The 16,812-nt window shown below is 40.5% G+C and overlaps 1 protein-coding gene across 2 annotated transcripts; it reads left to right on the top strand.

Moving 5' to 3' along the window:
* Positions 1-542: 542 nt before the first annotated feature.
* On the top strand, positions 543-14,827 carry LOC138215853 (long-chain-fatty-acid--CoA ligase ACSBG2-like). 2 transcript variants are annotated; one of them, XM_069178296.1, is made up of 15 exons: positions 543-565; positions 2,494-2,568; positions 2,695-2,918; positions 4,256-4,536; positions 5,540-5,628; positions 6,198-6,318; positions 6,405-6,485; positions 6,675-6,824; positions 7,450-7,617; positions 7,701-7,882; positions 9,042-9,272; positions 12,531-12,748; positions 13,249-13,388; positions 13,481-13,724; positions 14,102-14,827. In XM_069178296.1, the coding sequence occupies exons 2-15, from the start codon at positions 2,504-2,506 to the stop codon at positions 14,191-14,193; spliced, it is 2,286 nt and encodes a 761-aa protein (XP_069034397.1). In that variant the 5' UTR covers positions 543-565; positions 2,494-2,503; the 3' UTR covers positions 14,194-14,827. The 2 variants fall into 2 exon arrangements, with proteins under 2 accessions (XP_069034397.1, XP_069034398.1); XM_069178297.1 differs by lacking the exons at positions 543-565; positions 2,494-2,568; positions 2,695-2,918; positions 4,256-4,536; positions 5,540-5,628 and adding an exon at positions 5,641-5,829.
* The last annotated feature ends 1,985 nt before the right edge of the window (positions 14,828-16,812 follow it).

Below are 16,812 nucleotides of genomic sequence, written 5' to 3'. Positions count from 1 at the left end.
AAGAGATCTTATCTGGTTTTTATCATTATTTCTCTGACAGGCCTCTACATGACTGTCATCAGAAGTTCATTTGAGATGGTAAAAGTCTCAACAACAACCCTCCACCCACCCACTGAGGCTTTAAAGGATCTGTCCATATTTTATCCTGTTGAATGTCACTGACTGTCACCAATGCCAACAGTTATCAGATGCCATAATTAATAAATACAGAGCAGACTGTTTGTGCTGTCAGGCTCCAAGTTTTCTTCACCTTGATGTGCCATATAACCTTTGGTCAGTTTTGGTTGGTCGATTTTTAACTGGTTGACGCAGCCTCGGCAGCAGGTGTTCAGAGGGATTGTGCAAGTGTCTGTGGGTCTGGACGAGGCGTGAGTTCAGTGGAAGCTGCTCTGCCCTCCTGCAGCTCCCCTACAGGTGGATTTATTTTATTTTTTTTTTACCCCGGGGGGGGGGGGCAACAGTCAAGTACATGTACCTGCATCGGGGAAAGGTTGAACCAAATCTCTCCTCACTCCTCTCACTGCTCCTGTCAGCTTGATGCCACTCAGCTCTGTCAGCACTGAAGGTAAGCTTTCATTCACAATGAATTTATACCAAATCTTCTGCTTTTCTGAGTGTGTGTGAAGATTTCCACACAAATCCTTATTTATTGACACGTTACGGGTCTTTTCTTTTCCAGCAGACTGTTATATTTGTAATTTTAAGTGAGAAACATGCTCTTCTTTGACATGTTGACAGCTCAGCAGCCTCCGGAGATGTGCAGTAAATATGTTTGAGACACACAGATGACAAATAGATGGATATTCTCCGTTTCATGTGAGCAGGCTCCTCGACTTTTATTGTTTGGTCAACAGAGACGGATCTTTCTGTAACCCCCCCTCCTTCCTTGTCCCTCCATAACGATTGGCTCCAATTAAAAGCTACACAAACACCTGCAAACACCAGTCGTCCTCTCCTGGGCTTCATCTTTACTTACAACTGTGGATTTTATTAAACAGTTCTAATGGATTTTCAAGGGTTATGTCGCCTTTCTCGGTAATGTACAAGTCACTAATGAAAAAATCTACTTTTTGTGTTTTACAGGACACTTTGATTGGTATTTGCATAACCCAGAGCAAAGATTTTGTTGCTGCCCCTTTATATTGCCACACTATAAATTTTGCAAGTTGTAAGAACTTTGGTCCAGAGAAATCTTGACATCAGTAATCTGAACAACCAGAGGTCAGACTGAGAGCTTGCTGCCTTGACAGAACTTAGTCTAATATGGTTCCATTACAAATCTAACATTACATTTGTGATGAATGTGGGGCCAATGTGTTGTCAGATTTTACTGTATCTCTGCAGATATCAGCGGTGTAATGTGACAAAGTAATCATACTTTGTTGCAATACTTAAGTATTTTTTGGGAGTATGTGTACTTTACTTTGCTTTTCTGTTCAATTTCACTTTTACTCCAATACATTTCCCCTATACACATATTAGTTACTGTAATACTACAAAATAAATATGTAGAATATTTTATATCTTGATACAGACTGCCCACAGGCAGGGCTGCTGAATCAGTGCTTCTGCTTGCATGCTACATCATTACTAGATCACCTGAACGCAGAAGTGGAAAGAAGTGCTCTCAAAACTCTGGTTTAGTTTCTTTTTCCATCAAATTCAGGCACAGCAGATGTTATGATCTGTCATGATAACTGAAAAAGATTCATCCTGATTTGACCTTGTAGCCACAGTGGCCTCAGTTCAGCAGATGTTAGTGTTGCTTTAAAAGAATTAACTTCATAATTTTCAAAATTATGACCACATGCTTTTTATTAACAGACTTTACATTTACTTTTTTATCAAAATACTTGAGTACATTTAATTTAAAAAAAAAAAAAAAAAACATTTTTTAAGTACAGTAAATATCAGATACTTTAAGTCATTTTTTTGTAAGTTGTCTAGACTTTTACTCAAGCGTTGCTTTCATGTACTTTACACACCACTGGAAGATATGCTGATTATTTTTTATATTCTAGTAAAAAATATATATACTTAAAGTATATTATTACAACAAAACGTATTGCATGTGTGGAGTATTTGAATTGTTTCCACTGTTGCTAAGCATACACACTAGAGGGGATTATTTCACTGAGTGCAGTAAAGACATGAAAACTGGAGCATCTCAGGCCTCATTTGATTTAATACCTGAAACGTTGGTGAGTCAGTTTGTTAACCAGTTTGCTGTCATTAGCATTGTGGTGATTATTTGGTTGCATGCAGATGGAGCAATGCTCCCTGGCACTATATTCACAGTTTCAACATCTGGACACTGCAGTGTGCCATCATGGGCTCTGACCTGTTGCAATAACTTCGGTGAACGTCAGTCTCATATAAATGAGCAGAGCGCTTGTGTTTCATCATAGATACATTTATCTGCCCGGCAAGTCCTCAGCGGAAGACATCTGAGGTGTTTTAATGTTAACTTTACTTCACCTTCTCTGTTTCTAGCAGATACAAGATGAGCGTCAAAGAAAGTGAGGTTGTGAGAAATGGTGTTGCAGCCATGGATGGTCTCATTGAAAGGTATGTGAAACGTCCCAGATTGGGGAAACAAGGTGGTTCTCATGACTTGATCCACTCAGGACCATTTCATATTCAAAAATGATGTTTATCCATTACTGAAAATCAGTTCTCATCATGTCATCTCAGTGGCTGTCACAGCATCCTGTCCCATCAGACACAGTCTGAGTCAGACGTCACAGATTTAAAGACCAACTCCCCTGTCGTCCTCAACGGAAATCCCACCACAGCTGACTGCAGGGAGACGCCAGCTTCAGAGAGCCAGGAGACTAATCCTTTCAGTCACAATGAGTCTCCGGTTCAACCAGCTAAAGCTCCTGAGCCTGAGGGAGCTGCTGAAGGACTTTCACCAGGTAAGAGCCTGACTGTCCAGGAACTAATCTGGTGTGGACAAACAGCCTAAAAACTGCAAAAGCCTCAAAACAGACTGCTTTTTGACTTTATGATTTTAGAGCAAAATGGTTTCCAGCAACTCCTTTTTAGTTTAAAGGTTATAGTCTTTAAAACGTTTTTTTTTGTAAAACTGCGGATCAGTCTCAGGGGACACCAAAAGACTGACTATTTCCAAATTAGTTGACGATTTTTATGACGATTTCTCATTCTCAGCAGCAAATTTTCAAATGATCATGATTAGGATGATTATTTTGTCATCTTTTGTAAATAGGTAAGCGTTGGTTTTTTTACATGCAGTTTTAATAATCTGATAGGCATGTTGGGTCACTGCAATTTTAGGGAAATATTTCTCTGCTTGTGGATTAATAACCAACGAAAGAAGGGAAAGGCAAAATAGAGTTATACTGTGTTACAGAGGAGAGTTAGATGAGAGTGTGCTGAAACAAAGCTTTGTCTGAAACGTCTTATAAGGAGGTTGTTGTCACCTGATTTACTTTATCAAATGTAGATCTAAAGTTCTGTCTGTACGTCAAATGACAGGAATTTGTGATCTTTGTCAGAATAATTTAGTGAAGTTGTTAAAAATCAAACTGAAGACTGAATTAGAGTTTAAGTGAAGTGAAGTACTTGCAGACACGCACCTCGCTGAGAAGAAAAGGCATCTGAAGTCAAACAGATAAGAAGCACTGGGGTTTAAATTGTGGAGAACATTTTTTAGTTTTTAAGAAGCTGAGTGCAAGATAAAACTCTTTGACTTCTTCCATCCTAGATTTACTTTTTCCAAATAAAACATTCAAAATGGTGGCAGGAAAATAAAAAAAAAAAAAAAAAAAAAAAACAGTAATTAGCCTACCAAAAAAATTAATTCCAAGAATATAACAACAAGGAAATTGAGCAAGGTCTTTGTGCATTTTTGTAAAACAAATATAGCATCATTGCGTCTTTGTCCTTTTAGAATTTCAATCTTATAAATCAAGCCGACTTTGTAGTCGCACCATATTCCTTCCTCCAACCAAACCTGATTGGTAGGTAGCCATGGACATGCCACAGCTTCCTGTTGTCTCAGGTGACAGCAGATCCTTCCCTGTTCGCTACACAACTGCAAATCACGTTAGTCTGAAACAGCAGGTGTAACACACCCACAGGGATAGTCCATAGATGTTGGCGGTCTTCGCACACACTTGACTCTTCTTCAAAGCGGCAGGCTCGCTGCGCCTTGACGTGGAGCCGGTGTGCCTTCTGAGTTTGACGTCATTGATGGCGGGTAAATGCAGCTGTCCATGTTGTCCCAATCCAGAGCCCAGGACAATCCCCCTGTCACAGCCGAATTTAGCAACAACTCTGGCCCCAGCTGACCACCTGTGGAGCAGCAGCAGAGACGAGGCTGTCCGGCTGCGGATGGAGGGCTCCGGCCCGGGCTCAGAGACTCCCATCACCGCCCATCAGATGTTCCTGGAGACGGTGGAAAGATGTGGGGATCTCCCGGCTTTGGTTTCCAAACAAGACGGCCAATTAGTGAAGTTGACCTACAGGCAATACTACGAGCAGTGTCGTGCAGCTGCTAAAAGTTTTCTCAAGGTGTGTTTATTTTCTATTTTTGCTCCTTAACTTGTTCTGCATGTACTCTATTGTGCGCTTGAAATAGTGGAAATATTTTTGTGCTGGCACAAATTTTGATATGTTGGCTCTGTACTGAAGCACGAAAAAAAAAAAAAAAGTGCCGAGTTTTAGCCTTTATTTAAGGATGTTTACATCTGTTTTGGTCACAATGTAAGAATTTTAGCCTCTTTTTATGCATACTGAACATCTGAAACAGAAACTTGGCAAATTCATCCATTCTTTACCAAAAACACTTCATGAAGAGAAGCAGGTTTAAGGGACTAACTTGGCAGAAAGTTATCATATTTAATAGTGCAGCCCAAAGACATAATAAGCAAATATTTCCCAGTGATGCCCCTCCAGACTTTTGTTTTTGCAGCCATCCTCACCTCTCCTTTGCTTCAGGGGCTTTTAGAAAATGCATAACCTGTTGGACTGAGGTATAAAAAAAAAAAAAAAAAAAAATCCTCTCTTTGGCCATAAAAAGATCTGAGTTGCCTTGTTTCTATATGTAAGAACATGCATTGCCCTATACAAACTTCTACAATGCAGCCTCTTAACCTCTTTACTGTCACATTCATTTACACTCAATGTGCTGCTGAAGCTGCACCAAAATGTGATGCATTTTATGGCATCTTCTAGACTTATGATTTAAGTGAGCACAGGGGCTGTTTTCGATTTTGACATTCATGTGACATGCACCTTAATTACAGGCGACACAAAGCCTTTCACTCCTGGCCCCTCTTTTGTAAACAGTCCATCAGAATTTACTCCCCGGCTCCTCGGGGAGGGAATGGGCTGCTGAAAACAAACACTTGGGTGTGTGAGGTTCTCAGCTTGTGTTACGTCTCCTGTTTCATGTTCATGTCCCATGGGGTGGAGTGGCTTCTGACATGAAATGTAGATCAAAAGTAACAGAGGCACTGTGCCACCGTGTCATTAATGGTACACGTTCTCTAAGAAAACAACATGTCATTTGTAGTTGGGGCTGAAGCGTTACCACGGTGTGGGAATCCTGGGATTCAACTCCCCCGAGTGGTTCATCGCAGACATCGGCTGCATCTTGGCCGGGTAAGATCGTCTTTAAGGAGCTGAGGTTGATAAGATTTCAAGCAGACCTAACACTATTCTTTTACCTGACATGCCTCAGCACGGTCTCATGTGACACTGCACATTTATCTCTTCATGCTTGTAGCAGATTGAATCTCTGCATCTCTGCCCACGCCGGTTTGTGCTGAACCAGTTTAAGGTCTCAGACAACCTAATGTGGATGTGAGCTTTTTCTATATTCTAATGTATAACATAGTTAGACAGGTCTAATGTGACAATTTGCCTTGTGGGAGGAATCTTATGCATGACTGATCTTGTGTTCATCTGTCTTATATTCATAATTCACTGTTATTACTGCCTTTTTGGCCAGAATGCTTTTGATTAAGAGATTTTTCACCTCAATTTCACCTCTCTGGTTAAACTAAGGTTAAAAAAAAAAGATAAAATAAACACACTACATATAGACACATGCAGTAAAATGTAGCATGCAATTATTAGCCCATTGTTATCACAAACTGTATGTAAATTAGCAAAATCCACAGTGAATCATGCAAGAAAATGTGTTGATCCAATATTTGTTTTGTGCTCAGGGGTCTGGCAACCGGCATTTACACAACCAACTCACCAGAGGCCTGTCAGTATGTGGCTGCCAACTGTGAGGCCAACATCCTGGTTGTGGAGAACCAGAAACAGCTCGATAAAATTCTGAAGGTCAGAACACCGCCTCTTAGCGTGTCTCCAAACACGGTAAAGAATCTGTCCTCACATGGCTTGGTTTATCTCACCTTTATCACCAGGTTAAAGATCAGCTGCCTCATCTGAAAGCTATTGTCCAGTACAAAGGAGAGCCACAGCAGAAAGCCCCGTTCCTGTATACAGTATGTTGAAATAACAAACATAACTAATTAAGCAAAGAAGTTACATGATTACATAGATAGTATATTGCGTATGATGCCTACAGTTGTACTGTTGGCCTCGATTATTATCTTTTTTATTTGAGGAATGGGATTCTCAGCACAGTCTGAATTTAGACTCATTGTTTTAATATAACATCTGCGTTTCCGCAGTGGGCAGAGTTCATGAAGCTCGGAGAGGACGTGCCCAATGAACAGCTGAACGCTATGATTGACAGTCTTCGGGCAAACGAGTGCTGCACCCTCATCTACACATCTGGAACCACTGGAAACCCCAAAGGAGTCATGTTGAGCCATGACAATGTGAGTAACCCACAAAACACACTTCCCTTTTTTTTGTGCTTTTATTTTATTGGCACAACTGAACTTCTAAATGTTGCTGCCTCTCAGGGTTGTGACTAAAGATTATTTCCATCAATTAATCTACTAATTAGATTCAGTTCATTAAAAAGTTATCACAAATTCCCAGAGCCTAATAATAGCTTATTATAATTGCCTATTAGTTTTCAGTTGATCTATTCATTTATAAATTATTTTAGCTCCTATATTTATTTAACCATTATTTATCAAGACAATCAGGCTTTTTAAAGAGATTGTAATATAAGTAAAATGAAATAAAATTCTAATAAACAGCAACTGCAGCAATCTTTTCAAATGTACAGTTATTGATCTCAACCCCTTCACTGCCATTTTGTGGCAGTCCCAGGATTCAACGACTGCCACTAATCAAGCTGCAGCTTTCACCTCCACTACACTACAAACTAAACTGTGCCACCATCTCATAAACACTTGATGTAAGATGTAAAGACACATCTCACACTCAAACAGCTAAACCGCTCGGTCTGTGTGAGGAGTTTGTTGAATTGCACGTGAAAATTATTTGAACAAAAAACTCTCCGATGACTCTTCTCCCAATTTAAATGTGTAGATAACGTGGACGGCCCGCGTGGCGTCTGCCATGGTGAAGGGGGACAGCGATGAGGATGTGTTGGTCAGTTACCTGCCCCTCAGCCACATCGCAGCCCAGATGGTTGACATATGGGTCTGTTTAAGTTTAGCAGGGACCACCTACTTTGCAGAGCCAGATGCCCTCAAGGTAAGTACGGCTTTTATTGCATAAACACTGAATTATTAATTATGAATAAATCATTTCACCATAATCCCCTTTAAAATGTCCAGGGCTCCTTAGTTAACACCCTGAAAGAGGCCCGTCCCACTTTTTTCCTGGGGGTTCCTCGTGTGTGGGAGAAGATGCAGGAGAAAATGAGAGGAGCCGGTGCCAAGGCATCCCCGATGAGGAAGAGAGTGGCGGACTGGGCCAAGTCCATCGGCCTGCAGTACAACTACAGTGTCATGAATGGGTGAGACAGCAGCACGGATCGTTTCATGTGTAATCGTATCAGGTGTTTGTACAGTGTTAACAACACCTCTTTTTATCTGGAGGTGATCTTTAAACTCAACATACTCCCTTATTACGACTAAACACCAAGTACAGTTGAGGCTGATGGGAACATCTTTAATTCTGCACATATTTGGTCACACATCACCTCATAGTTCTGACTTACACATTTCATAATGATCCCTTTCTATTGTATCTCCTAAACAGCAAAAGAGATATATTAATGGGGAAGATATGGATCTATTGATCACAAGAATAGTATCTTATAATGATGAGAAAAGGTTTGGTGGTTATCAGTCTTTGCTATGTGAGAAAATTGAGGCATGATGCAACTACCTGATTTGATTTTCTTTTATTTCCTCCTTGATTTCTCCAATATTTCATGTGGAGAGCACTCTCACCTCCTTAAAGCTGCTGTGTTTCTTCAGGTGCAGCACAACTGAACACGATGCTTCGTGCATCTCAAATACATTGAAGCTGGCTTTCACTGTATTCTGTGACCCGTCAGATTTTGTGAGCTGATTAGCAATTTCAGCTGTATGGCTACTGTAAATGTTTTATGGTACTCTATCACATACATTATTTTAATAGATTTCTCTGCCAAAAATTGTGCTTCTGTAGTTTTGAGACCGGTTCATAAATTGTGCCCCTATATGTAGACATATTTATGTGATAAGGATACAGAAAGACCCCGTTAACATCATTTTTTTCCCTTTGGTGAATGCAGTTGATCACTAAGGAGGTTACCGTTCATCCTCAGTGGGAAATGAAGTTTGATACCAAATTTCTTTGCAGTCCAACCAATAGTTGTTGAGGTATTTTTTCCTGGATTACTGCGATGAAGCTATGGACAAACCCACATTTCCACCATTGCCAAGCTGGTAGCATGTCTGAAAAGGGAGATAGCTCAGTTCTTAATTCTGGACAAATCTTAAATGTAAGCAATCCAGTTCAATTCAATCCAGTTTAATTCAAAGGGGCTGTATTAGCATGTAACAAAAACAATGTTGTCAAAGCATAAAAATACAGTTTGTCCAAATATTTTTCTCGGTACACATGACCAGTCATATGAATTTTAACTTTATTTTATTTGTTTGTGTGTATGTGTGTTTGGGTTACAGGGAGGATGCTGTGCCGTGGGGCTTCATGTTGGCCAACAATCTGGTCTTCAAGAAGGTGCGTGCTGCGCTGGGCTTGGACCGCTGCAAGTACTGCTTCACCGGCGCCGCCCCCATCACCAAAGAAACTTTGGAGTACTTCATGAGCCTGAACATCCCATTGAGGGAGCTGTACGGCATGAGTGAGAGCTCGGGCCCACACACCGTCTCCATTGATGAATACCGCATCACAAGGTCAGCAGCAAAGCATTATGGAGCATGTCAGCTATAATTAACATGTTGTTGCGATGGATGTAAGAGTACTGCAGGCTGCTGTGACGACTCAGTTTCTAATTTTCTCTCAAGCAAAAATTTTATTGCGAGGGAAAAATTGTGTTGACAAAACTACCCCTGTTTACAGTATGTACAGTGGGTATGGAAAGTATTCAGACCCCTTTAAATTTTTCACTCTTTGTTTCATTGCAGCCATTTGCTAAAATCAAAAAAGTTCATTTTATTTCTCATTAATGTACACTCAGCACCCCATCTTGACAGAAAAAAACAGAAATGTAGAAATTTGTGCAAATTTATTAAAAAAGAAAAACTGAAATATCACATGGTCATAAGTATTCAGACCCTTTGCTCAGTATTGAGTAGAAGCACCCTTTTGAGTGAGTACAGCCATGAGTCTTCTTGGGAATGATGCAACAAGCTTTTCACGCCTGGATTTGGGGATCCTCTGCCATTCTTCCTTGCAGATCCTCTCCAGTTCCGTCAGGTTGGATGGTGAACGTTGGTGGACAGCCATTTTCAGGTCTCTCCAGAGATGCTCAATTGGGTTTAGGTCAGGGCTCTGGCTGGGCCAGTCAAGAATGGTCACAGAGTTGTTCCGAAGCCACTCCTTTGTTATTTTAGCTGTGTGCTCAGGGTCATTGTCTTGTTGGAAGGTGAACCTTCGGCCCAGTCTGAGGTCCAGAGCACTCTGGAAGAGGTTTTCTTCCAGGATATCTCTGTACTTGGCCGCATTCATCTTTCCTTCAATTGCAACCAGTCGTCCTGTCCCTGCAGCTGGAAAAAAAAACACCATAGCATGATGCTGCCACCACCATGTTTCACTGTTGGGATTGTATTGGGCAGGTGATGAGCAGTGCCTGGTTTTCTCCACACATACCGCTTAGAATTAACGCCAAAAAGTTCAATCTTGGTCTCATCAGACCAGAGAATCTTATTTCTCATAGTCTGGGAGTCCTTCATGTGTTTTTTGGCAAACTCTATGCAGGCTTTCATATGTCTTGCACTGAGGAGAGGCTTCCGTCGGGCCACTCTGCCATAAAGCCCCGACTGGTGGAGGGCTGCAGTGATAGTTGACTGTGTGGAACTTTCCCCCATCTCCCTACTGCATCTCTGGAGCTCAACCACAGTGATCTTTGGGTTCTTCTTTACCTCTCTCACCAAGGCTCTTCTCCCACGATTGCTCAGTTTGGCTGGACGGCCAGGTCTAGGAAGAGTTCTGGTCGTCCCAAACTTCTTCCATTTAAGGATTATGGAGGCCACTGTGCTCTTAGGAACCTTGAGTGCTGCAGAAATTATTTTGTAACTTTGGCCAGATCTGTGCCTTGCCACAATTCTGTCTCTGAGCTCCTTGGACAGTTCCTTCGACCTCATGATTCTCATTTGCTCTGACATGCACTGTGAGCTGTAAGGTCTTATATAGACAGGTGTGTGCCTTTCCTAATCAAGTCCAATCAGTTTAATTAAACACAGCTGGACTCCAATGAAGGAGTAGAACCATCTCAAGGAGGATCAGAAGAAATGGACAGCATGTGAGTTAAATATGAGTGTCACAGCAAAGGGTCTGAATACTTATGACCATGTGATATTTCAGTTTTTCTTTTTTAATAAATTTGCACAAATTTCTACATTTCTGTTTTTTTCTGTCAAGATGGGGTGCTGAGTGTACATTAATGAGAAATACAATGAACTTTTTTGATTTTAGCAAATGGCTGCAATGAAACAAAGAGTGAAAAATTTAAAGGGGTCTGAATACTTTCCGTACCCACTGTATATGTGAAAAAGGTTGTAAGAAGCCTTTTGTAGCTGCACTGAGAGTTGTGAAAAATCAAATGAACTGAAGTGAAGTTACTAGTCAAAGTCTCTTGGTTCGAGACTACAAGTTTAAAAATGAAATAAGTTTAACTTACCAGAGCTTCTGTAGCTTATGTCTGCTTATGGCTGGTGGCGCGAGGCTACGTTAGCAGCTATGAGCATAACACACCCAAATATTTGAACTGTTAGTGGCCGAGCTGCATCGTGGGTAATTTAGGCATCAGGTTTTGACAAGGAAGATTACTTCGAATTTAAAAAAAAAAAAAAAAGAAGAGATTTCTCTAGTTGTAACTATCAATTTTGATACTTCTAAATTTACAATCCCATCCTCAATAACTGGCGCATTCAATGTGCAGACATTTTTCACCAGTTTGCACTGTTCTCTTTACCACAATGTGCAACATTTTGCAACAGTACTTGGGATGGACAGTATTTGTTCTTGTTTTTGCCTCTCGTAAAATAGGTTTCAAACAAAGCACCGTCAAGCATTCTTGACACTGCAGGAACATATATTTTGCCAACTTGAGTGTAGCAAGAAAAGCTGTAAACACAAAGCTAACATATTAACACCTTTTAATGTTGACATGATGGACCATATTAACATATACTTTGAAATACATTACAGGCCACCAAATGAGTGTACGTCTCATATTTACCTCTTCTGGCTCTGTTTCGGTCTCCTCCAACTCCTGAGAGAAATACCTGGCTCTCTGGGGTTTACACAGTCTGCTCCACTTTGTTCAGTCCGTATGTTTCTTGGTGGGTTAACTGGAGTTTATTCGCTGAAAACGGACGCCTTCTGTGACCCAAAACGTTACTGATGAGAGCGGTGACCAATGAGCCGAAAGAATAAACTGGTAGTTACTTATAAACCTCCTTAGAGGTCAAGGGAACTGCAGAGTCATGGTATTTCTCCGTGGATGAGCGACCATACATGGAAAGTTTTTTTGTTAGTTTAGATATTTTGTGTCACAGACATTTAACATGGCGCTCCTTGACGAAGCCTTTTGCTCTCTCTGTTGTCTTTATGCATGCTTTATACATAATTAGTGAGCATGATGCCAAATGTCAGTGCAATGCCAAAAAAAAAACTCATTTGTATGTGTCCGTTTCTTCAGGCAAGCACAATTCTTTGAATGCTTATATTGTCTGTCTGTAGAATATCAAAATGTTGACAAGTAATCTTTTTAAGTATATGAACAGAAAATAGAGATTCACAGAGAGATCACATATGGTGAGGTTTCTTTTTTGTTTTAATAGCTGTAAATTGTGGAGTACCATTAGATCTCAGCTTGCAGACATGAATTAATTGTATATGTTTACCTGTGATGTCTAAACTACAGATCAGCATCTGTTGTCATCAGGTCTTGATGAGCACGTCGCTGACCTCTTGATTTTTCTTTCCAGCTGTGGAAAGGTGATCAAAGGCTCCAAGACAAAGCTGGAGAATCCTGATGCGGACGGAAATGGAGAGATTTGTTTCTGGGGTCGAAACGTCTTCATGGGCTACCTGAACATGCCCGACAAAACAACGGAGGCTCTGGACGAGGACTGCTGGTTGCACTCTGGAGACCTGGGACGACATGACGAGCACGACTTCCTGTACATCACAGGAAGGATCAAGGGTGAGCGGTGCATCTTACTTTGGGGGAAAAGGCACCACAAGAACCATGTTTGAGTTGTTTGTTATGAAACATGGATTTGCAGACTTCTACTTGTCAGATTTTCAGTTGGAAAAAAGATGTGAGCATTCGGGACTTGAATTTAGTGTACTTGTACTTTTCTGGAGTATTTCAAGGAAATGTTACCTTCTCTTTTTATTTTGAAATAAGTTATAACCAAATACTAAAACACATAACTTGAAAACTGCTTCATGACAAAACACATCCTCCACAGTTATTTCTTCAAAATTTAAATAACTGTTTTCATTACTTTTTAGGATCTTTTAGGCCAGAGCTTTAGAAAAAAGGGCTGATAACAGTGACACCTGGATATTTGTCAGCTGGTAGTTCTCTTAGAGACAAAATTAGCAAAAAACAAGTACAAGAAAACAACACAATACAATGTTTTGTCACCGTGTTGGAAACTGAACAACTGGTGACACACTTTGTGTCTCTTTTTGCAGAGTTGATCATCACTGCCGGTGGTGAGAACATCCCCCCTGTGCCCATCGAGGACGCGGTGAAGGCCGAGGTGCCCATCATCAGCAACGCCATGCTGATCGGTGACAAGCTCAAGTTCCTCTCCATGATGCTCACACTTAAAGTAACCGAGGCCCCGTTCCTGCAGACAATCGCACCTGCTGAGTAGATAGAAACAAGCACCGTAACGATCCCCCCGTGTCTCTGTTTCTACAGTGTGTCATGGACGACAACGGCGAGCCCACAGACGAGCTGACCCCCGAGGCGCTGGACTTCTGCCGGCAGCACGGCGTCACGGCGACCAAAGTGTCAGAGATCTTAGCCAATAAGGAGCCAGCTCTTTACAAAGCCATCCAGGAAGGCATGGAGAACGTCAACACCAGATCAACATCCAACGCCCAGAAGATCCAGAAGTGGATCATACTGGAGCACGACTTCTCTGTCGTTGGAGGAGAACTGGGTTAGTGATTAAAAAAATATACATATATATGTCCAGCTTTCTTTTTCTTCTGGTATTTGGAGCACAGGTCATTAGGCAGTTCTATTATTAAAGAACGAGGAAGTGCTCACTGCTGGCGTCAATTTTTAACTTGCTGTTAATCGAGGTCATGTCTTGTGACTGCGCCGCAAGCCAAACAACAATCCAGTGACGTCTGTGATGTGTGTGTGTGTGTGTGTGTGTGTGTGTGTGTGTGTGTGTGTGTGTGTGTGTGTGTGTGTGTGTGTGTGTGTGTGTGTGTGTGTGTTTGTATGTGTGTGTGTTGCTCAGCAGAAACAGAATCTTTAGCTTGAGATTTAGTTTGAACCAACCTGATTTGTATTTTTGTGTGTATGCAGGACCCACCATGAAACTGAGGAGGCCCATCGTTGTGAAGATGCACCAGGAGAAAATAAACGAAATGTACGCAGTGGCCACAGACAAACAGTAGACTGTAGTGCACAGAAACCAGAGACAGTCAGGAGGAATGTGACCATCAAGCTGAGTTGTATAAACCTACAAGTGCGAATGAGGTTTATGATTCACGAGGAAAAGTCCTGATTCTGATTGCGTTGTATTTAATAGGATAGAGATTTGTGTTGCTCTGTTTTACTGTCAAGTTTTTCAGAGGCTTTGGAGGATTATGTCTGTTGTCAGATAGTTAAGCTGTTGAATGTACATACAGTTCTACAGTAACTACACGTTTTGTAAATGAAACACCCAGATCAGAGCCAAATCTTGCAATATGGCGCACATACAAGTAAATACACTATTACTCAGCACCAAACGTGCCACATGCAGGTTTGAAAGCACCAATGAGTGTCCATCAGCATGAGGAAACTTTCTGAAGGAAATGCTGACAAGAATAATCCACTGCGGCTTGAAAAGTGCTCAATCATATGTATTTTATTTCTGTCCCGACATATTTAAAGATTTTACAGCATTAATTGCACATTTCCAGATAATCCCCCGTCTGGCAAATACTGGAAGTGAATAAGTATTTTTATAATGTGCAGAATGCTATCATTGAATTTATCCAATCACATGCATTTGCAAATTGTATATCATGCATTTGAGTTTGTGCTTCTGTGTACAGTTTGACAATAATTAAAATATTTATTTTGTGATACACATTCCATGATTATCAATAAAACAGTAACTGATTTGAACAAATTTACCAAACTTGGTTTAAAATGTGTATTTTTATTATTGAATCATCACTTTTTTGTTTTTAAATTTGGTGAGTATGTACATCGGGTGGATATGAGCTCCATTTCCACTTTAGAATATGATGCAGCACCGTGCAGAACGCCGAAAGAGAGACGATCTTAATATCTGAGAAGCACGACTCACGACTTTTGAAATATTTACTACTTTTGCTTGATTAATGACTATTAATAATCAAATCAAAAACACATGACTGAATATGCTACATACAAATGTGTGTTCTGCTTATGTTACCTTACTTTCAACCAACTCAAACAAAGGGTTAAAACATAACACATCATAACCAGCCAAACAATGTTTTGGTACACGATTGTGGGAATTTTCTTTGACTTGATCGTTTGATTTATAGCTTTTTTTTTTAATATAATTATTTGCATGCTTACATGCTGTGGTGAAGTAAGTCAAATATGATTGTAAACATCAGCCAATTAGCATTAAAAAGTTAGCATTTAGCTCTGCTGTGCTTCAGGTCAGCGCTTTGTGTTTAAATAGTTAATGTGTCTGTTTACACCTCATGAGGTATCTGTCTTTGAAAGTCTGCATGCTAGTGTGCTAATGTTAGCATTTTCGCTTACCAAATCTGGGCCTCAGAGCCACTATGCCATGGCAGCCATTACTTGAAATAAGAATATTGATTATCAAGATTGTTAGTTATCTTAGTTATTTGCCTGATGATTTTAGTTTTGCTAATTCTGAAGAGAAATAAGTTTAAAATCAGTGAGTGCTGAATTTTAAAATATCAAACCGCCGCCGGCTTTACATCGGCTTTTCTTAAAAGTGATAGCGAACCAACTTTTTACACAATTTCTGGGCTTTTTCGTTTAATCTTTAGAGAGTTTGTGGAGTTTGTTGTTGTTATAATCATTAAACTGAACACTGACATTTGGCTGAAAATGTTGAGCTTATTGCATCACAGCCTCATGAAACTCCTTTTTTCCACAGAGCGGATCACCGGTTTACATTTCTCTGTGCTTTGGTAAAACTCCAGCTAGACATGAAAAAAATAAATCCCTCAGGCTTCAACCTCATTACCCAAAAGATCCAGTTAGAAAGTCGATAGCCTTCGGGACTATAATTACAGGAACAAAGCCACAGGCAGCAGCCAAAGGCAAACATGTAAACTACTGAAAGGAAGGCCTAAATTGTTGTTGAGGTGCTGTTCAGTGGAGATCAGCGATACCCTTTTTATATTTCTGATGATGCTACACTGCTGATCCTGCTGATTTGTTTGGTATGTCACCTGCAATGTTTTCTTCACGACAGACTGTGTTTATAAAATTCCCCATACTCACACCCAGACATAAGTATCAGATGACAAACTGGTTGTGTTGCATGTCATTTCATCTGAGACCGACACAATGAGAACGTATCTTTACATTCTTTTCTCCAGCATTGTTTGACTATTTAAACTGGGATGGGCTCATGGTTGTACATTCACGACAGACTCTCTACATCGGATTAAGTGCACTGATGATGATGATATCAGGTCTAATCCATGAGGGGCATCAACACTGAACACCAGGAAGCAGATATAATGGGGCCTGTCTTCATGACCTTTAACCCACAATCGTTCTTAAAGATTCAATTGAATTCAATAACAACGTACCATTTTACGATAGGCCGGTAAACTGAGTAGGGGTTTTTTTTGGTGAAAAAATGAAAAAAAAAGTCATCTTCATCACTCACGTGACATCCCGTAGTGGCCATATTCTTTTGGAGAACAAGTGTGTAACAAACACTCATTTAGTTTGACTTTTTTACAGGATCAGTTCAGAGGACTTGTTGGACCAAACTGTCGACCCAGAAAATCAATTCGTCTTACTTGTATTTACACAAAGGGTCC

This window comes from Embiotoca jacksoni, unplaced genomic scaffold, assembly GCF_022577435.1.
Source record: "Embiotoca jacksoni isolate LCO1_2020_lvr unplaced genomic scaffold, fEmbJac1.0.p SCAF_8, whole genome shotgun sequence".
In the NCBI taxonomy this organism is placed as follows: Eukaryota; Metazoa; Chordata; class Actinopteri; family Embiotocidae; genus Embiotoca; species Embiotoca jacksoni.
The sequence above is the reverse complement of the archived record's forward strand: the minus strand, read 5'-3'. Positions and strand labels throughout refer to the sequence as shown.